The 21,469-nt window shown below is 45.0% G+C and overlaps 8 protein-coding genes across 8 annotated transcripts; 5 read left to right on the top strand and 3 right to left on the bottom strand.

The window, feature by feature from the left end:
* Positions 1-3,534: 3,534 nt before the first annotated feature.
* Positions 3,535-5,252, top strand: apdR-1 (Aspyridones cluster regulator apdR; the record flags this gene model as incomplete). The annotated part of the gene is made up of 3 exons (XM_066151286.1): positions 3,535-3,644; positions 3,738-4,761; positions 5,007-5,252. The coding sequence occupies 3 exons, from the start codon at positions 3,535-3,537 to the stop codon at positions 5,250-5,252; spliced, it is 1,380 nt and encodes a 459-aa protein (XP_066009334.1).
* A 222-nt stretch (positions 5,253-5,474) lies between these two features.
* Positions 5,475-5,935, bottom strand: CGGC5_v004440 (uncharacterized protein; the record flags this gene model as incomplete). Its single annotated transcript, XM_066151285.1, has 4 exons — positions 5,475-5,516; positions 5,614-5,659; positions 5,722-5,838; positions 5,892-5,935. The coding sequence occupies 4 exons, from the start codon at positions 5,933-5,935 to the stop codon at positions 5,475-5,477; spliced, it is 249 nt and encodes an 82-aa protein (XP_066009335.1).
* Positions 5,936-9,703: 3,768 nt separating this feature from the next.
* ACHE-1 (Acetylcholinesterase) lies at positions 9,704-10,323 on the top strand (the record flags this gene model as incomplete). The annotated part of the gene is made up of 3 exons (XM_066151284.1): positions 9,704-9,924; positions 9,997-10,003; positions 10,063-10,323. The coding sequence occupies 3 exons, from the start codon at positions 9,704-9,706 to the stop codon at positions 10,321-10,323; spliced, it is 489 nt and encodes a 162-aa protein (XP_066009600.1).
* Positions 10,324-13,985: 3,662 nt separating this feature from the next.
* Positions 13,986-15,438, top strand: CGGC5_v004438 (Bifunctional solanapyrone synthase; the record flags this gene model as incomplete). Its single annotated transcript, XM_032024506.1, has 3 exons — positions 13,986-14,232; positions 14,288-14,382; positions 14,494-15,438. 3 exons carry the CDS (start codon positions 13,986-13,988, stop codon positions 15,436-15,438), a joined length of 1,287 nt encoding a protein of 428 aa, XP_031878788.1.
* Positions 15,439-15,832: 394 nt separating this feature from the next.
* On the bottom strand, positions 15,833-16,303 carry CGGC5_v004437 (uncharacterized protein; the record flags this gene model as incomplete). Its single annotated transcript, XM_032024507.1, has 1 exon — positions 15,833-16,303. One exon carries the CDS (start codon positions 16,301-16,303, stop codon positions 15,833-15,835), a length of 471 nt encoding a protein of 156 aa, XP_031878789.1.
* A 651-nt stretch (positions 16,304-16,954) lies between these two features.
* CGGC5_v004436 (uncharacterized protein) lies at positions 16,955-17,413 on the top strand (the record flags this gene model as incomplete). The annotated part of the gene is made up of 1 exon (XM_032024508.1): positions 16,955-17,413. One exon carries the CDS (start codon positions 16,955-16,957, stop codon positions 17,411-17,413), a length of 459 nt encoding a protein of 152 aa, XP_031878834.1.
* Positions 17,414-17,564: 151 nt separating this feature from the next.
* On the bottom strand, positions 17,565-19,208 carry CGGC5_v004435 (putative feruloyl esterase; the record flags this gene model as incomplete). The annotated part of the gene is made up of 1 exon (XM_032024509.1): positions 17,565-19,208. The coding sequence occupies one exon, from the start codon at positions 19,206-19,208 to the stop codon at positions 17,565-17,567; it is 1,644 nt and encodes a 547-aa protein (XP_031878835.1).
* A 960-nt stretch (positions 19,209-20,168) lies between these two features.
* CGGC5_v004434 (Isoflavone reductase-like protein) lies at positions 20,169-21,321 on the top strand (the record flags this gene model as incomplete). The annotated part of the gene is made up of 4 exons (XM_032024510.1): positions 20,169-20,252; positions 20,305-20,589; positions 20,652-20,978; positions 21,031-21,321. The coding sequence occupies 4 exons, from the start codon at positions 20,169-20,171 to the stop codon at positions 21,319-21,321; spliced, it is 987 nt and encodes a 328-aa protein (XP_031878860.1).
* Positions 21,322-21,469: the final 148 nt, after the last annotated feature.

Below are 21,469 nucleotides of genomic sequence, written 5' to 3'. Positions count from 1 at the left end.
TTATCGGAAGTAATCATGAGGCTAGAGTCCCCAGAAGCTCAGCGGGCCGCGCTTAGTGTGCAAGAGGAGGCGGGGAGGGTGGACACCACCAAAGATTGAGACATTCATACTGTAAGGCCAACAAATGGCGATGCGCACATTACAATCGAGGTTGAAATCTCTCCAATGCTCTTTTTGCACAATTGAAAAATATGTTCCAGGGGAGAAAGATCTGACACGGCGATCTTTTTAAGGTCTCTCAGACTCACGTTACACGTAGACCAAAATCGTCACATGAATGCTCAGCTTATATCAGATCCAGAAAGCCACGGCGATCAGGTTTGTTAGGTCTGATCGACCTGCATATGCCGCAGGCACTCGGAATTGGACACCAACGTTGCGTCGCCTTCAGTCTGCCTCGCAGAACTGGATGAATGTAAGCTGCCTTACCCGCCTAATTTGCTCAGCATCCCCACAGCCCTAATCAGTGAGCGACCGTCCAAGCACTTTATTCCAGTCTATTCCCCACGTACGTGGTCAAGTGCTTGAGGCTGAACGCTGATAAACGCTGGTGACGCCAATCCCCGATGATGAACAGGTGCCTTTCGCACCGAACCGCTTTCATCGTCACCACCTTCGGATACATGTAGTCATTGTGCGTCTGCATCTATGTAAATCTGGTCTGAACAGACACAGCAGAAAGCTTAGCTCTTCCAACACCCTGAGCCAAGAAGGAGCCAAGAAGGAGCCAAGAAGGAGCCAAGAAGGAGCCGTCCCGGAATCCTTCACGACGTGTGCCCTGGCAGACCCCTAGCATTCCGAGGTTCCACGCCGTTTGAGTGGGCCCTTGAGAGTGGGGGAAAAGGGGTGAGCTAGGCTGCACTCAGAAGTACGAAGTGAGACGACATCAGCCTGGGGAGAACGTCAATGTAAGCTGGCTGGCTGTCAATTGTCTTGGATGCCGGATAGTCCGTGCCGTCACCGAAACCGCAGGCTGAAAAGGTACTCGATTACGGAGTGGGGTGGCTATGGAAGCAATCGCTAAAAGGACTGTTGGACCTGTGGGCAAATTATCAACGACCTTTTAATCAGCGCCGCGTAGAGGTGGAGAGTACCAGCATGGCGATGACAAGCAAGGCGATCCTACACCCCGAAGCACCCCCACAATAAAGTGGGTGTCGTGCAGCGCGAGACATACGATGAATCCTATCAATCTGATCTTGCGCGACCGGCCGGAATCTCATTCATCTGCTCTTGCTCTGTAGCGCAGTACGCTAGAGGTTTTAGGGCGCCTAGGAACTAACGCAATTTTATCAGAACTTGATATTTCCTTATAACTAGTATTATTTATTTAAGCTTTTATAAGTTAAGTTATATATAAAGCTATATTAAAATTTATTTAATAATATATAAAGAGTAGAACTAGAGTTAATATATAGTTTTTATTTTAATTTTTAAAATATATATATATATATATATATATATATATTAGAATAATCTATTAAGCTATAAGCTTTTAAATAAGTTATTAAGCTATAACATATTATATAACTATATTAAACCTACTAATAACTTCTTTTATTTAATTTATAAAATTTCTTTTAATATTAAGATTTATTACTATTATGAAGTTTTGCTTTAATTTTTACACCTTCTTATCTCTTACTTAATACCTTTTTTTAGTAATTATAAATTATAAATATAAACTAAATCCTTCTACTTATAAACATCTTTATATTAATGTCTATATATAAAAGCTTGAGTAGTTTTATTATACCTTATAAGCTTATTAAATGTTATTTAATTTAATTATATATAACTTAACTTAATAGTTTTGTACTAAACGTTTAATATTTTAGATTGATATATATTTTAGTATAAAGTTAGTGAATAAAAGTAGTATTATATCTATTTAAATTAGTATTTAATATAAATTTAAATTACTATTATGTTTAATACTATATTCTTTGGTAGTAAGAAGCCTATATTTAAAAATATACTTATTAGAATATATTCTTTTTGCTATTTAAGGTAAAATTAATAGTAATAAATATAGCTTTCTTTTAGAAAACTAATATAATATAAACTCGTTTAGTATTACTTTAGCTTGATATATTGCTTAGTAGTGCTATATAATTATTTTATTTATAGATTTAAGATTATTATCATAATTACTATTACTCTAACTCAGCTTTAAGTAAGTAATATATTATATATAATATACCCTTTAATAATAGTATGCTAATGTTATCTAATAATACTTAAGATTATAGTAAGTTTTATTAAAGATATTACTTTTATAACTATTAATCTTTAAAGCTAAAACGTTATTAGTATAAAGTTTAAGTCTTTATTAGAAATATATAAGGAGTCCTTTATAATTCAAGCAGAACAAGCTTGAATAAACTTTATCTATTATAAAAAGAATCTATTCAAACTAAGGCTTTCTTATTTAAACACTTAATATTTAAATTTTAGTTCTTTTAAAAAGTTAATATAGCTTTATCAACTTTATATAGTAATAAATATACTGTTTCTATACTAATATCTTAGCGCTTAAATTTTATTATACTTAAAAGTATATACTACATCTTAAGATATTACTACTATTTACTTTATATTATACTTAAGACTTAGTTTAATATTATAATAAGCTTTCTACTAATAAGATGTACTAATAGAAATAGAAGATTAATACTAATTAGTAGTATATTTTATTATTAGTTTTAGTAATAAGTATTAAGTTATAATAGATTAGCTTTTAGAGGCTAAAGTGATAAACCTTAAACTAAATAAGTAATTCATAGTAAAAGTAAGCTAAAAGTATTTTAAAAATAAATACTAAGAATTTAATCACTAAAAGGCTATAAAATATTAAGTTTAAGTTAATTTCAAGCTTACTATATATAAAGTTTAAGTAATTTTCTTATTTATGTTATTAATCTTTAAATAAATATTAATAAGTACTTTATAATTTCTAATAAATATTTAGTAACTATTAAATACTTAAATATCTATATGAACTACTTAAGTTTATTTTAATATTATATAACTTATATTATAGTTTGTTTTTTATTAAGTAATTCTTTATTATTTTTATAATTTATACTATAAGTGTTTTATTTTAGCAAGTTAATACCTAAGTAAGTTATTTAGCTATTATTTATATTTATAAGTTATAACATCTAGCTATTAGGTTTTAATAAACTTATAAAAAATTAAAAAGCTTTCTATACTACTTTATAAGAAGGTCTATAATAAATAACTTTAATTAAAGCACTTAAGGTAATACTTTATCTAATCAGAAGATTATAGTATATATACCTATAGGCTTAGTATAACTACTTATACTAAACTTAACTATCGCTGACTATTATAGCTCCCAGCCCTGTATCAAAAATAGCTTCATTACTAGTAAGGTCGATAGCCTCGCCCACGTAATTCAAAGAGATAGCCTCATAAGGTTAGCCACGGAAAAGCTTCTCTTAGCCACGTACTTAAGACGCCCTTCTTACCTGCGTTCTTGGCACACATATCAGCCCAGTGATTACAGACATGGATCCAGGACCACCACACAAACGACGAAGACCGGCCGTGGCGTGCACAGAATGCCGTCGGAGGAAAATTGCGTGCGACCTCAGAAGTCCTTGCGGGCATTGCAGGAGGTAGGCGACACCAATTATCACACTGACAATCAGAATACTATCCGGGAGACGAATCCGTATGAGTGCGAAAACTAACTCATTTTGCACAAGAAGGAGTCTCTCAAAGTGCGTCTACAATAACACCGGCCCCAAGGACCACAGCATCAGTCGAGATCGCGACGGCAACAAAAATGACAATGGCAGAAGCTCTAGTGCCACCCCTCAAAAGCCAAGCTCCCCCATGTCAAATGCCAGCATCGGCAGACACGACAGGCAACCCTCGGAGTCAGTTGTGTCGTCGAATGCGATTGGAGATGCTGACATGCTCGCCAACGTCGGTCATGGCTCGATCTTCGATGTGGTCCCTCATCTGGGGCAACCAGTCATCAACGAGAGTGAGCTTTTTCAGGGACCGTTGCTGGATGCCAGCACCATGAACATACCAGAACTGGATTTCTTCCTGAAATGCGGTCTCCCAGACAAACAGGCGTCGCCAGTAGCCGCCGGCCCATCGCTCGGTCCCCAATTTGACCTGGCATCCACGGTCACCTGGGCTAACATGGGTCTGGATATGTCCAGCACCACCCAAAACGAATTTACGGGGGGTACATCTCCCATGAAGACGGTCCGATACATGTCATCAAGCTCATCTCAGTCAAGTCTGATGCCGGATCGCGATTCCAGCTCGTCTAGTGAGTGCAGCATGGCTACTAACACCGCCTCATTTTGCTGCGAAGGATTGAGACTTCTCCTTCGTGTATTCGCGGGTCAAGAGAAGGAAGAGCATGTCATCATATTGCCCGGCTACGAGACAGTAAGGCCAGTCATGGACATGTTTGCGAAGCTGGAACGATTTTCACAGCAGCGTCAGCACGACAGGAGAGCAGCTATACTCAGGCGCGCCTCAATCACCCCCCTGACAGCTTCGGGGGTGCGAGACATGATACCATCAAAAGTGCGCTGCGATGTCCTTGTTGAGGCTTATAGCAGGACATTCGAGTCGGTTATGCGAATATTGGACGTGCCAGTCTTCTTGCGCGAGTATAATGACTTCTGGGAAAAGCCAGCCGCTAAGCTCACGACAAAGGATGAGCCGTTTGCATGCAAGCTACTGCTTGTTGTCGCACTCGCTTCTTGTGTATGTCTTGGTGTCGGCAGTCCGACCGAGGGCGAGAGTGCACAGCAAGAGGTCTCAGCAGGCTGGATCATACAGGTTAAGCAGTGGTTCGAGCAGAAGATGCTTACTGGAGCACAATCACAAATGGACATGGCTCAAATCTTGTGTCTACTTGCTCTCACACGCAATATCCAACATCATCCCGGAGCCTCAGCCAGCTCCGCTTTGTGTCTCGGTTACTACGACCCAACTCACATTGGTATCAGAATGGGTCTTCACCGAGAGTCTCCAGCACGCGGTATCGCTCCGGCCGACCCAAGGACTACGGAGCTGAGAAGACGCCTATGGGCCACGATGTTGGAGCTTTCCCTTCAGATCTGCCTCGACGAAGGGCTACCACCACCGCTGGCTCCGGATGCCTACAATTGCGAGCCACCGTCCAGTCTGGCCGACGAGGGAATTGGTCGATCTTCGTCTCAGTCCGATTCCACTCGCTCTATTGTCCTCATTAAGCTATCTGGCACGCAACGGCTTCGTCTCAGAATTCTCCAGCTTCTCAACAACCCCGGCGCAGACTACACATTTGAAGAAAGTCATCAATTGGCTGGAGAATTGAGCGCAGCTTGCAATTCGGACCTTAACACCTTGCATTCCATGCAATCCAAGCAGCCCCAATTATCAGACTTCCAAGTCAAAACCCTAGATACCCTTACTCGACCATTCGTCCTGGCCCTTCACGGACGTTTTGCCACCCGAGCATGCAGCACGCCAGCCTTCTACTTTTCACGTCAGATGCGCATGGAAACCGCCGTCCGTCTTCTCTCACATCCACTGCGGAGACAGCCTTGCGGCGTGCAACAACCAGCTGCTTACCTTAGTGCAGCACAGCAACCAGATCATCTCGCTGCGGCTCAAGCGTCTGTACCTCCGGCGTATTTAGACGATGCCTACTCTATTTTACGTATTCATGGCCATACACACTTCTCCACGGTTCCACGCCAGGCCACTGCCGCATTATTTCTTGATTTGGTATCTGAGTTGGAGGAGAATCTGTTTCCGACCCTGCATTCTTCCTCAAGGCAGCATATTCGGGACGTCCTAGACTCATCAGTTAGAATATTCGAGAGTCGCATGAGAGCGGCCGGCGGGACACATTCAGCCAGAGAATTTGTTCTTTTTTCAGCAGCCAGTGCATATGTAGATGCTCTCACCAGAAGAGGCGGAGATACCGAAAAGATAGATGTAGACGAGGCGGTTGCTAGAGCCGCATGTAGTGCGCTAGAGACTTGTGCCGAAGTTGTTGGCTTGATGGGGATGAAAGCATAATACAGAATGCACAGAGACATAATTCCCAGTCAACGAGTTTGCTACAACGTAGTTTATTAGTTGAATTCAGCAGGTTTCTAAGACGAGGTGTACTTATTAAGCGTTAATGTTACGGTCAGCTATCCGACAGTAGGGTCTGCTAACAGAAGTTGGGGATTGAGACGTAATAACAGTACACTTGGTCGTGGTCTGGGTCGTAGGTTGTAGGCTGTAGTAGATCGGTCTTCAGAGGCTAAGGTGATCAGTCTTAGACTCAACAAGTAATTCGCAGTGAAGGTAAGCTGAGAGTATCCGTGAGGATGAATACTAAGTTGATTGCTGAAGAGCTATGGAAGTCTGACCATGAGCCAGGCTCAGGGTCATACTATATATATAAGTCTTATATGAACAGTTCTGCTTGTTCATGAGCGCTGTGCCCCTTGTCACTATGAGCGCTCATTCTGGAGTGGGATGAGCGCTCATTCTAGTCTCCACTGAGCGCTCATTGTGGGTCCCTTATCTATGCTCATTCCTTATCATCACGTGACCTGTACCATAGTTCTTCCGTTCCTGAGTGAGTCCCTGTTGTTCCCGTGAACCTGCAGAGTACAAATGTCCTGTCCTAGCCGCCCGACGCCCGAGTGGGTCGGTTAACTGTTATCCATGCATAACGGGTCGTAACAGTTAAGAAACCATGTAGTTATTTGTTACGACCTATAAATAAGGATAATAGCTGAACAACCTACTTAAGTATTAAGTAACTAGGATAGGATATTTATACTATAAGATTATAGGAATAATAAGTACTTACTTAGGATAGAAAAACTATAATATAAGTTATATAATAATAAAATAAAGAAATAATTAGTAAAGTATAAGAAAGAATACTTAGTAATTAGTTAGAAATACTAACTAATTATAATTACTTTATATATAGGTAATTACTTAGAAGAAAATAAAAACTACTATTTAGGATTTATATATAGAATAATGTTAAACTTAGTTTATAGTTAAAACTCTATAGCTTTTTAGTAATTAACTTAATATTTATTTTTAAATCATTTTTAGTTTATTTCTACTATAAATTACTTATTAAGTTTAAAATTAATTGCTTTAGTTTTTAACAATTAATTTACTATTAGGTTATAACTTATAACTTAGATAACTAGTTATAGTTATTATATTAATAGATATTATTTAGATTCAGTATATAATTAAGTAAAGCGCTAAGGTTTATATTATCTATATGTTAGCTATTATAATTTAAGTTTTTTAGATATTCTACTTTAGTTATAAATAATTTTAAAATACTTATTTAGTTTTAGTTTATTTATAAATTAACTAGTTCTTTATATAACTATTATAGTTTAAATATCTATTATTATTACAAATCTTTAGATTTTTATTTATTTAGCTGATTTATTTATTTTACTCAGTATTTAAGGAGCTTTTTATAGTTTAAGAGTATTCTAAAGCTTTAATAATATTATAACTTAACTAGAAGTATTATTTCAAATAAAGGTTACTTTTTTAAGTGTTTTAATATATAAGTAAGAGGTTTCAAAGTCTCTAAATATAGAGGCTAGCTATTATTTTTAGCTAATTTAGTTTAATAAAGGTACTTTATAGTTTTTAAAACTATTTAACTAGATTAAAAAGCTTTATAATTATTATCTTTAAAGTATTTAAAGTTTTCTTTATTACTTTTTTTAAGAAGTATTTTATAATAAGCTTAATTAGCTTTAGATTTAGTATTACTATTTAGTTTTAAGTAGCTACTTAGGCTTAAATATTCTTAATTTTAAAGAAAACCTTATAAACCTCTTTAGGCTAATTATTTTAAATAAATAGCTTTATAGTTAATCTTTATAGTTAGTAATTTAGGTATATAGTATAGTTTATATCTAAATAATTATATATTCTTATTATAGTTATAGCTTTCATAGCTTTGTTAATTAATACTAAGTAACTTACTTTTTATTATAGTATAATATTTAAAAGGTATAACTATATAAATATATAGATATAGTTTTTTATTTAGCTAACTTATCTATCTTATTATAACGTGGTTCATCAGTCAGCCGGCCGTTTTTTCCCACGTACACAACAACATCTAGTATTTCTCAACCACAACGCATTAAATCAACTATTATGTTACGACCCGACAGGCATGACAGGTTGGAACAGCCCCGCCTGGCATCTCGGCGGCTAACGCAGAACATATGTAAGCAGTAACACAGGGGTAACCAGGAACCATCGGGAAAGGAAGAACTATGGTACAGGTCACGTGACTTCGGGAACAGCACGGATACAGGGCAAAGATGGATATGTTGGATATGTCCGCTATCCCAGCTATCCATGGATATGTTGGATAGCACGGATATCCTACATAGCCACCACAGGAGATACTGTGCAGAACTTGTATATAGTATGACCTGAGCCTGGCTCATGGTCAGACTTCCATAGCTCTTCAGCAATCAACTTAGTATTCATCCTCACGGATACTCTCAGCTTACCTTCACTGCGAATTACTTGTTGAGCCTAAGACTGATCACCTTAGCCTCTGACGACCGATCTACTATCAGCCTACGACCTACGACTCAGACCACGACCTCAGTGAACTGTTATAACGTGTCAATCCCCAGCTTCTGTTAGCAGACCCTACTGTCGGATAGCTGACCGTAACACAACAATAGACTTATATTTATAAGCTTTTAGAACTAAGGACTTCTAGATGAACTACTATACTAGTCTGTTGTCTCTTTCTAATTATTTGACTTCTATAGTTATATCACAAACTAGGTAGTCTAACACTATCATGATGCGCGGTCTTGCTGTTCCTTTGCTGGCCTTTGCCGCGATGGCGAGCAATTAAGATGACAGGCTGCTGATACCGACTTCATATGGAACTGGTAACAGCTTCTCTCTCAGCCCGAAAGATAACACGTTCTCAGTCCTCGGTACGGTCAATTCATCGTTTCCTAACGTGAATCAAGACCTCGGCATCCCCTACGCCCAACCGCCCCTCGGAGCCCTACGCTTCCTCCCGCCACAACCGTTTTGTTACGACCCGTTATGCATGGATAACAGTTAACCGCGACCCACTCGGGCGTCGGGCGGCTAGGACAGGACATTTGTACTCTGCAGGATCACGGGAACAACAGGGACTCACTCAGGAACGGAAGAACTATGGTATAGGTCACGTGATGATAAGGAATGAGCATAGATAAGGGACCCACAATGAGCGCTCAGTGGAGACTAGAATGAGCGCTCATCCCACTCTAGAATGAGCGCTCATAGTGACAAGGGGCACAGCGCTCATGAACAAGCAGAACTGTTCATATAAGACTTATATATATAGTATGACCCTGAGCCTGGCTCATGGTCAGACTTCCATAGCTCTTCAGCAATCAACTTAGTATTCATCCTCACGGATACTCTCAGCTTACCTTCACTGCGAATTACTTGTTGAGCCTAAGACTGATCACCTTAGCCTCTGACGACCGATCTACTATCAGCCTACGACCTACTACCCAGACCACGACCTCAGTGTACTGTTATAACGTGTCAATCCCCAGCTTCTGTTAGCAGACCCTACTGTCGGATAGCTGACCGTAACACGTTTCCCCCCTCCACCTCAATCATAAACGCAACAACCATGCCGCCCGCGTGCCCGCAGATAAAAGACACCACCTACCCCTTCTTCCAATACGTCCCCGAAACCCTCCCCCTCGGCTCCTTCTCAGAAGACTGCCTCACCCTCAACATATGCACCCCTTCCAACGCAACCGCCTCCTCCAACCTGCCCGTGATAATCTGGATCTACGGCGGCGCCTTCGTGCAGGGCTCCCTCGACACGCCCGCGTGGAACCCGGCCCCGTGGGTACAAACCTCGCAGCAGTTCCAGCAATGTGTCCCTATAGCTAAACTTGAGAGCATATTGTTGTGCAGATCTGTTGTTAGTGTTGAGAGTAATTAGGGAGTTTAGGGGGAAGAATACAAGAGCTGTGGGTTCAGTTCGCGGGGGATAGCGAAGCGAGCTTGGAGGGTGTATGGGAGGAAACTGCGAACGGGAAAGTGTTGAAGATTAGAGTGGGGGAGATTGATGAAGAAATTGATGAAGAGATTGATGAAGAGATTGATGAAGAGATTGATGAAGAGATTGATGAAGAGATTGATGAAGAGATTGGGATGGATAGTGTTGATGAGGGATGTGAGGAGGTTGATGCTTCGTTCCGGGGCCAAGATGCGCGTGCTCCCTCTCTCGAAACGATCTGAACGTTGGGGCTGGTATGCTGGTATGGTGTGTATTATATTGGAAATTGAATCCAGCACCAGCTGAGTCCTTAGTTGGGCAAGCTTATGTGAGAGCCAAAGGAAACCTAAATTGCCCCGGCCCTCCGTAGCTGCTCCTCAGAGGACACATATGGTTCAAAGAACGACAACGACGCTTGAAGCGGGTTTTCTTCGTCTGCTTCAGCAGAATTCATCGTGCGGATGTCGATATCCAATGGGTATGAGGTTTGAAACCTGGCGACTGCATCCCACTCGTTGAGAAGGTCTCGAGGCATTCCACTGCCATTACCCCTGTCCCATAGGACATGGGCGCGTCCTCCTTCGATCCAGTAGCGGAAGAAGTGGTCATATCGATGATTGGTATTCGGAGACCAGACATCGAGCCTTTGTAGTCTCGGCATCTCACGAGTAGTCATAGCTATCCATACCACAGGGTCTTCACCTAACTGATGGGGAACCCATCTTTGAAATCCAGAAAACGTTATAGATAGACGCCTGAGATTCGGCCACCTTGGCGGGCCGATATGATTGCCAGACAGGAAAGACTCGAAAAGAGCTCTGGCATCAACATAATGAGAAACATGGAGAGTTTCTAGCTGCATGCTGACTCGTTTCAGTGACTCTTTAGTGAAAATGCACCCTATTTGCAGGAAAGCTCTCTGGTTCATGTTGCGAATCGTGAGTGATTTCACGCTTTTCGGCACGAAACTACAGGTCTCCTGATAGAATTCCGATAAATGAGGATCTTTCAGTTCAAAGCCATATTGGAGCTCGGTAAGGTTGTCGGACATTCTCGAACAGAGAAGTGACAGAAACCCTTTGTGCGAGCCCTGAATGTGGCATTCTTCGGCGTTGAATTCGAGGTGTCGAATGGAACGTACGCATTTGATCAATTGCTTTGGCCGTTGCAGAAGGTTGCTGCCACGGTGAAGAAGGTAGCGGGAGCAAGAATTCTTTTCGACGATCTCTAGGTCTAATGACACGTCTTTCCATCTGCCCAACGTGTTGACGAAGGAGTCAATAATATCGAAAAATGTAGCTTTAAATTCAGGGCGTCCTGAGGCGCCAACTATGTTGGGAAAATCCAGTGGGTCAAAGTCTACTACTAGACGTAGCTCCTTTAACTCTCGCTTGCGCGGGCCGGAAATGTACTTGTCGAGTGTTGAAGCAGTAGTTCTTCCGGACGAAATGCTGGAACTCGTTACGTAAAGTGTGACTTCTGCGGAGAGGATAGGCTCGATAATATCCTGCCAAACTCGACAAACAGTAGCATATTGTGCTAGAGAGTCTGGCTGTTGGGCAACGACATAATGAAGAATTTCAGCCTTGAGTTCGGCAGGAAGACTGTCCCTCATCGTAAGAGATGTGACCGGTGGTGTTTGGATAAGTGATAGCTGGGCTGTGAAAGTTCTTGTAACTTAATTTAGAGACAATGGCCGGGGTGGAAAAATCAAAGCCTTTTATACCGATTCTTGCCGACAATCGAAGAGTTGCGCACCTGGACGAAAATGCTACTGCTACCTAGAACATAGATGGCTATCTCCACCCTAATGACAGGAACATTTACCACGCCACATAAAAGGACATAATACAATTTCTGCAACCGCTTAAGCCAAGCCACGTCCAATCTGAGAGATTTGCTCATCGGAAAAACTAAGTATTTTGATCTATCTACGTTCACTAGGAAAGCTTTGACCCAGATTCATGAGAGAATCAGCGCCACATTCTCTAGCATGACGTCAGATGGTGCGTAAGCTTGTGGTTTTGAAGACATCGCTCTTAGTGAAGCGCGCTGAAAAAAAAAGGCCACGTCTTGATAAGATGATTCTGACTGCGGAAATGTCGACAGTCATGCCAGCCACGTTCACCTTGTCGATACTGAAGACGGAGAGGGGTTCGCACTAAAAGGACTGGAATTCGACGAAGAGCCTCTTTGAAGGGTGGCGGCGTTCTTATAGCTGAGTAGTCTAGACTTGCAAGCTTTTAGGCTCATGCCATTAACCCGTCCCCGATGGCATTCAGTTTTGCCAGGCCCTTGATGCCGTAAAGTGCAATGCCGCGCTACAACTGCCGACGTGTCTGCCCCCGAGAAGCCAGGGAAAAGCATCAAAGCAGGCAATCATGCCTAGGATCATTCAGCGTGAAACTTTGGTCCCCTGTGAAGCTGAACGTCGACTCCAGACTTATGAAAATACCCAGTGAGCTGAGTACCCGGGTGGTTCCATGCTTACTTCTGCTGAGAGTTGCCTCATCTCGATAACGAAAACGAGAACGAGGTCTGTGCAGCACTCTTTGCGGCCCCATGCAAGGGACCCCACGATCAAGACGCTGTTGGCCCCTGGATCAACAAGCGGCCAGGATTCCCTACACTGCCGTCTTCAACACCAAATTGTGGACAGTTCGTTGCCAAATTTCGCAACGCTTCTGGCGGAGCATGCAAAATGACAATTTCCGTATCGCCGTTATCGTTCTCATTCTGTGCGCCCTGATGGTTTCCTTTGCCCCTTTCTGGCTAGTAATGTATTTTCTCTCCCAAAAGATAGAGCGGTCCAATTGGCTTCTCCAATGCTTGCGCAGTGCGAATATGTTGATTTTAGATCGTTCTCGTCTACTCGACCATCTGTTGAAACTATCAGTCTAGCCTAATAGCCCTCGCAAGCTATCTATCACATTACAACCCACATAGTACGGTACGGGGCAAATGCGAGCTTCAGTAGCATAGCCTATGAGAATCGAGCTGATGTACGTCTTCGAAATGGGGCAAATTCATTTCTTGGGCTGCATCCACCACAGGAAGCGCGTGGCGGAGCGGGAGAATCCAGCCAACTAGCCTCCTCCATTGAGGCTTTCCCCTCGCATTTGCAAGATGTAAATTTTGTACAAGTGCGTTCATCATCGGTCTCTCAGGTAGGGGATGTGGGTTTGCGAGATGAGTATTGCGGCAGATGCAACCCCTTTGGTACCATTAACTCGGTAGCTCGGAAGAACATTCGTGTGTCTGAGTTCAGCTAGGCTAGGAGACGTAATATCCGATAGGCTGTGATGCTGCGGAGACTCATGGAGTAGTTCTCGATCATCTGCGGAGCCAGGCCCAAGAATATTCGCATGCGAGGAATCGTTCTCGGGACACTAAGAAGCCGGCTGTAGCGGATCATGAAGCCTCAAAGTGCAATGAACGTTGGCAGAAAATGGACATGGAATGAGAACGACTACCTGGGCGGCATTTGTATATAAGAATCAAAGAGATGTCTTCACCAACACTCCTGATAGTTCATCATTCTCATCGTCTCTAATCTGCATCTTCTCGTTATACTCAACCAATCTTGCTTTCGTCATGATGACCCTCCGCTCTTCCCCAGCCAAATTGGCGTTTGTTGCTCTTCTGGGCACTGCGACGGCTCAAGGTGCGGGACAAACTAATTCGTCTGCCTGCGATACCCTACGGCAGACTCTTGGCGCCATAACCGCCTTGCTAGGCAGTGACAGCTACACAAACGCAACCCAAGGTCCGTCTTCCACCTTACATGCATCTTCGTCCTATCAGACGTGGTTTTCAACGTACCAATAAAACGACAACAGACTACTTCAACGCCGCCGCTTGGTTGTCTCCTTCCTGCGTTATTGCCCCAACCACTAGTCAGGAAATGTCCAGCATTTTGGGGACCTTCAACGACACCAACACCCAGTTTGCAATCAGAGGCGGCGGACACATGACCATTGCGAACGCCGCCAACATCAACGCGCCTGGTGTACTGATCGCCACGTGTGGTCTGAGCAACTTGGTTCTTTCCGACGACCAATCAACTATCGAAGTCGGTGCGGGAAATACGTGGTCAGACGTTTACCGCTTCCTGGAGCCCTACAAGCTCGCAGTGGTTGGTGGACGAGCTGGTGAGTTGATGTTCCTGACCATTTGAGTATGCTCGGGGGTGACTAACCTGGAAAGGTTTGGTTGGTGTGCCCGGATTCCTTCTTGGAGGGGGTATCTCGTTCTTCAGTAATGAATACGGATGGGCCTCTGCGAATGTTATCCAGTATGATGTAAGTCCAACTCCCCTACAATTGTCGCTTGCAGCCTTCACGATTCATGGTCCGATGCTGGCTAAGCGACAACCCCTTTTCAGACCTGTTTGTCTAACTAGCTTTCTGTAGTGCGTTCTAGGCAACGGCGACATTATATCTGCGACCGCATCGAACGAGTACTCCGACCTCTTCTGGGCACTTCGCGGCGGCGGCAACTCCTTTGCCATTGTCACTGGCTTTCATCTCAAGACTCTGTCTCTCCCCGAGGTTGCGGTTGGCGAGAATCAGTACAGCTCGAACTCGAGCGCGCAATTCCTCGACAGCATTTACAGCTTCGCTCTAGACGGTTCAAGCGATACCCACGTTGGCATTGAGCCCAGAGTCCAGTGGATCCCGTCCTTGAACCCCGACCCAAGCTACTACTCCATTCTTTTCAACAACGGCAACACCACCACCCCGCCTGCCCTTATCAACTTCACTCAAACGATGGAACCTATCAGCTCGTCATTCATCGTAAGGCCCTCCATGTACAACTGGACACAGTTCGCAGACTCTAGCCGGAGTCAGCTTGCTGGCTTGAGGAGTGCGTTCCACGTCGTCACCATCAAGGCTAACCGGCAAGCCCTTGACATTGTTCACGATGTGTTTTTGGACATGATGAAGACTCAGATCTCGGGGGTAACCAACGTTATTGGCAGTCTTGCCTTTGTCCCTGTCACTGAGCACTTTTTGAGTGTGTCTACCGCTAGTGGTGGCGACCCGATGGATGTGGATGCTACCCAGGGGACCTACATCCTAGTCGAAGAAACTGTCGTCTGGTCAGAGGCCTCGGACGATGCCAAGATCGATCAGTTTCTGACCGACTTCGACACCAACGTGACGTCGCAGATCAATGCGTTGGGCGACGTTATGTCTCCGTTCCTGTACCTGAACTATGCTGGTGCCGGTCAGCCTGTCTTCCAGGGATACGCCGGTGACAACCTCCAGAAGATGAAGGATGTTCGTGCCAAGTACGATCCAGATCTCATCTTCACCAACTTGATGCCTGGTGGCTGGAAGGTGGAGGCGGCCTAGGATTAATGCGATTAATGCCAGAGTACTGCATGAGTATCAATTATATATGTAGGTAGTCTTCACTCTTCAGAGGCCATTGAGCGGTTTCAAATTCGGCATGTTTAGGAATATGAGGACCAGCAAATCTTTTCAAGGATCGTCAATGTATTACATACTTGTAGGCCTCGCAAGATATCAACCAGTTATACATGCGCACTGGTTCTTTTGACGAATACCAAGCTCAAAGTATTAAGTTATTTATACGACGACGCACTCATGCAATGCCGGGTTTGACGACATCGAGCATGACGAAGAGCTTTCCATGTATTCCAATGTTTTGTTTACCTATGTCGTATACAATGCTCTATATAAGACTTGGGAAGCTAGGAAATCGAGCTCCAGGCCTGTTGCACGGCTACCACAATGGCAGGGGGTTGATAGCGTCGGCCGGCTTTGGCATGCTGACTCCCCAATGCTCAACGATGCAAGTGCCGTCCATCCTCCATAGATCCACCCACCCCAGTGGCTCACTGCCGACTTGCTCGACGCGCTGAAAGATCCAAGCACGGTTGTTGTCGATTCCCTTGTTGATGACAGTGAAGTTGACAGAGTCGGGATCAAAGTTGGCGAGGTAGTCGAGGACGTTCTGCCTGCCGGAAAGCAGGAAGGGGTCGTGTTGAATGTAGCCCTCATCATAATGTCTCGGGACACCTTCGGTGTATTGTTGGTCGACGATGATGGTCTGAACTGCCTGCTCGAAGATGGCTCTCTGCTCTTCGGCCGTTGCAGGCCGAGGAGGGCAGTACGATGCCGGCTGTGTTTGTTCCGCTTGTAGTGCAGTGATTGTTGATGCGCAAAAGGCAATTGTGGCGTAGAATGATCTCATGGTGTCTGATATAAATACTGGGACGGTTTAATTGGTTGTTAAGTAGCAAGATTTGGAATAAGTGTCACGGAAGTTGTTTCCAGGCAGACATACATCTCCTGTTAAATACCTGTCAACGATGTACTGCCAGCTTTCGGAGCCCGTCCTCATCTTTCGTTGGAATGAGTCCTTGGAAGTTCGGAGCCATCCACCATCGAGGCGCAGCGTAACCTCATTGAAGGGCCCCAGTGAGAAATATGAGTCCGCCTTTACAAATACCGCCTCCATGTCAATGAAGCATTCCGTAAGCAATTCATCTCTAGATCTCTGGGTTTAAATGACAAGATGGCACGTGCGTAGCGCGCGGTTGAAGCTTCTTCGAACCGCTTGCGGAGCCAGGTGACGACGAGGTTGCGCGAGCAAATAATGTTACTGGAATGCTCCGAATCCCGCGGTAGTCCGACTTGGCCATCTAGCCGGTTCCACTTCACAGTCGGAATCAAAAACGCGACTTGACTAAGAGTATATCTCTATCATGATATCAGATGCTGACAATGTCAAAATAATTGATAAATACCTTAGGGAAACCCGCGCTGGAGTTGGAGGTTGGCGGTGAATCAACTTCCTCATCGTTTTACTCCTTCAAACTTAGACTTTTGGACCGCAGTCGCTATGAAGATCAACATCACCACCTTCGCCACGGCTTTCGCGGCTCTTACGGTCTCTGCGCAAGCGGCCTACTGCCCTCCTAGATCTGCGAGTCCAAGCGAGCAGCGACTTATTTTCGCCGAGTTTTACCAGAAGCTCTTTACCGACATGAACGCCACCCAAGCCCTCATCGACCACATGGCAGAGGACTATATCCAGCACAACCCGTATGCACTCTCGGGTCTCAACAATTCGATCGAAGCCTTGTCGTTTGTCACTCCGGAGACGGTGAAGTTCAACGTCACATTCAGCGGTATTGATGGGGACTTGGCTTTTGTGTACTTGCGAATGGACATTGCTGGAGAGCCACGTCCGAGAGCGGTGGTTGATCTATTCCGGTTCAACGGATCGTGCATTCAGGAGCATTGGGACGTTATGCAGGAGAGACTGGACAACGCCACAAACCCTCTGGATATGTGGTAGACAGCTCCCAGTATGAGGTCGGAATTGCGACCCCATACGTATATGCACCATTGTGTGCATCATAATAGTATCTGAACAGTCTTCGATTATCAAAACTTTGGGTATGAATTCGAACATTTGCGCTGTATGCCTAGATATTGTGACAAAACTTTCATAGCTCGTCTTTGACATGCTTTCCTTCTCTATTCGCCACCGCTGCAGTCTTTCCGCATGAATATCCAGTCTTCACAGACAGCGGCTTGTTAGGATAGACGCAGATGGGCGGTTCAGACTTCGTTTCGACCTTCTCAGTTCCAAGAGCGACTGCAGGCAGGCTTTCGGGGGCGGTCCCATCCTCAACCCATGATCTTAGAGTATCAAGGGCCTTCAATGGGTATGGAACTCCAGCAGGTGCTACGCAATGCGTGGCTCCAGGGACCTCGAAATAGCGGTAATAGTCTTGAGTCGAGACATTGCGAGAGCTATCGAGAGCCAGAACACGATCGTAGTATTGCCGCATAGCCTTGACAGGGACAGCCTCATCATTCACAGAATGCCAACTGATCATCTTCTTGCCCAGTTGACGGAACCGTTGAAGGTCGGGGTTGTTGCTGCTGAACACACCGTCCCATTCGTTGACGCTGTCCCGGAAGATTTGAACGTACTCGGCATGCGTCATCTTCGTCGGGTCAAATGATGGGTCTTTCTTCACCATAAGTCGGATCCAATCGTCGGCAATTGTGAAAGGCCGTCCACCGGAGCAAGTTTCTCCTTCACAGTGAGTGTTGGCGATCGACATCATACCGGTGACTGCGGTGCCAACAGTAACGCCTGGGAATAACTGGTTCCCTTCAACGTCAACTGGACCTTCGAGCAATGCCTTGTAGACCTCCACGGCCGTGCTTGAAATGGCCGTTGGCTTTCCCTGGCAGTCGACGGTAGTTCCGATCAATGATGCGACATCAAAATCGCAGGATTCAACATCTAGAGTTTTACCGCAGGAATCGGCCGACGCAGCAACAATTCCCTCAAACTCACACGCCCTCGGGTAGATGCCTTTCTGGTTCATGATGAATTGCGGCCAGTACATCGCCACCAGAAGCGACGAGAAGTTGATTGCTGGACAGCTTGTTAGGAGGCCATCGTAGTCTTCGGGATATCTCTGAGCAATCGTCAGACCCTGCCTGCCACCAGTTGAGCAACCCTGCCAGTAAGAGAACTTGGGGAGTGACCCATAGGCTTCACGAATGATGTGCTTGGATATGACGGTCATGTCGTGTAGAGCTCGATGCCCAAAGTTGACAATCAAGGGATACTCCAAGTTCCCTGGGTTCTTCATGAGCCAGGTATCGGCAGTTGCAAACATATTGTGGTTGTAGCCCGCGTTCGTGGTTGCGACTGCATACCCCTGTGACGCTAGGGCGGATCTGATGTCGGCACCCATCTCTCCAGCGGACCACCCGCCTCCTCCAACGCCAACGTAGCGTCCATTGTAGTTGGACGTGGGTAGCCAAAGCTGGACAGTGACATCGTCGTTGTGACCGGGATGCGTGTATGATATCGTCACATTACAAGCCTGCACACCATCCTCAGTGACCAGAGCAGCTTCCGGCAAGAATCCGGCCTGAGGTTTGAAGCCATTCAGGGTCGAAGTAGTGATCGACAATAGCTGAGCGCCGTGTAAGTTGGGGAAGGAGTGATTCTCCTTGGAGCAGGGTGTTGTCTTGCCGGCAGCAATCTGGGCGAACAGAAAGGATACACCAATCTGAAAGGACTTAACCCCGCGGCGTTTTGGCGCGGTGTGAGGGAATCGCATGTCGTTCTTCTCTAGGTGCCGGCTGAGAGACACTTATAAACTCAGTGAGAACAAATTCGAAACCAATATTGTAAAAGAAAGTTTGGTTATAGAAAGTAACGAAAGCAGCTTGATGCTGTTGGATTTGATTCAATAATGATTCAGTTGGGCTTCCCGTTATTAGCCGAGGTCAAATCAAATAACTCAACAGACGCGTCAACAGCGGTTTCCAGAGCCCCACGTTACAAGAGCCCCTTGAACGTCGCTGTCCGCCAGGATCCCGACTTGAGCGGACTCCGCGAAAAGATGAAAGTCCGCGAGTGGGATCGCCATGGCCAATGCGCGGTCGGTAGCAGGTATAAACGACCGCCTTCCGCGCGATCCACGGCACGCGTACCCGTCTAATAGACGAACTATGCATTGTATTGGCTGCCAACTTTCTGTTACACTTTGAATCCAGTTCTACCCGTTGAGCGCAATTGTACGACTTTTCAGCCGTGTTTTACCCCGTTAGAGGTGCTGTAAAGTCCTTTCGCGTCAAGCAGAGGCAACATCAACGTTCCACACACGGACAAAGACGGGTGCGATTTGGTTCGTATTCGCAGGAACACGGACCTCTACATCTACCCGCAGAAATAACTCTACACATCAATGGCAGGCGTCTATTGATCCGCGACGGCCCTAGCCTAGTTCTGTACTCTAAATCCAGCCAGTCGTAGACTTTGGGATTGGCCGCTGTATCAGGACCGGGGTGCTGATCGACGCTTGAGCCGCCAAGTCTGGTAAACAGTCATTGCGGCGAAATCTAGTTTAGGGCAAGAAGTTGACGGTGGTATCGGTCGATGGACGGAACTTCATCGTTTCAAATGACATGGCTCTGTAATGTGAAGATAAATACATGCTGATTTCCCAATTTCTCAATCGGTGCCTTTGCATCAATCTGCTGAGTCCCAAGATCAAAGAGTTACACAACTGCTCACCATGAGAGTTAGCATCATCGGCGCGACGGGCGAGACCGGCCAGTCCATTATCGACGGCCTCTTGAAGTCGACCGAGCCCAAATATGTTGGTGATTCCTGCGAAAACTTCACGATTTACGCAACTAACTCATGGTCAGGATATCACGGCTCTCACTCGTCCTGCTTCACTGCAAAAGCCCGAGGTGCTGGACCTCCAGAAAAAAGGCATCCACATCGTCGCCGCTGATCTTGAGGGTCCCGAAGATGCACTCACAGAGATCCTCAAAGGCACAGATGTAATGATTTCTGCCATCAATGCTGGCAATCTGATGGCTCAGATTCCTCTGATTAATGCATCCAAAGCGGCTGGTGTCGGGCGATTTATTCCTTGCTTTTTCGCCACCATAGTCCCTCCCAAGGGCATCCTGAAGCTGAGAGATATCGTGAGTTGAGCATGCTGACTCGGCAACTCGATAGATCAGTCTGGAGCTAACGTGAGTAATAGAAAGAGGATGTATTGAATCATGTTAAGAAGGTGCGCCTGCCGTACACGGCAATCGATGTCGGTTGGTGGTACCAAATCACGCTGCCGCGTCTTGCATCCGGTCGCATCGATTACGCAACCACATTGGTAACTGATGGAATTGGAGGGCACGGAAACATGCTGTCAGCTATCACTGATGTGCGTGACATTGGGACATATGTTGCTCGGATCATTCCAGACCCCCGCACATTGAATCACATGGTCTTTGCCTACAACGAGTTGATCACTCAGAACCAAGTGTATGACTTGTTGGAGAAGATGAGCGGGGAGAAGGTCGAGAGAAACCATGTAAGTTCGGTTCAGTCGAAAAACCGCAGCATCGTAACTAAACGGTCAACAGATATCGGTTGAGGCAATCAAGGCCGGGGTCGCTCAGATGGAGGCTTCTAACCTGGGGCCGGAGTCACCAGAGTTCTACGAACTGATCCGCTTTCAGTACTGGCATTCTTGGGCTATCCGTGGAGACAACACCCCCGAGTACGCGAAGTATTTGGGTTACTTGAACACGAAGGACCTATACCCGGACATTGGGTTCATTCCGTTTCAAGAATATGTGCAGGAGGTACTGGATGGAAAAGGCAAGAGTGTCTACGAAAAGTCGGAGGATTTGAAGCCACTCAAGGTTGAATGAGAGAAGAAATCATCTATGCTTAGCAATGCCACCGATCGAGGTGCGCGAACCTCTCGAAAAAGGGTACATGACGGCTCATCATAACCAAAAACAACACCATGTACATTCGTCTATCATAAGGCTCTCTTTTGGTTGACTAAGGAAATTT

This window comes from Colletotrichum fructicola, assembly GCF_000319635.2.
Source record: "Colletotrichum fructicola Nara gc5 chromosome Unknown KSG_Nara_v1_contig02, whole genome shotgun sequence".
NCBI lineage: Eukaryota > Fungi > Ascomycota > Sordariomycetes > Glomerellales > Glomerellaceae > Colletotrichum > Colletotrichum fructicola.
Note: the sequence above shows the minus strand (reverse complement) of the source record. Positions and strands in the feature narration are given on the sequence as shown.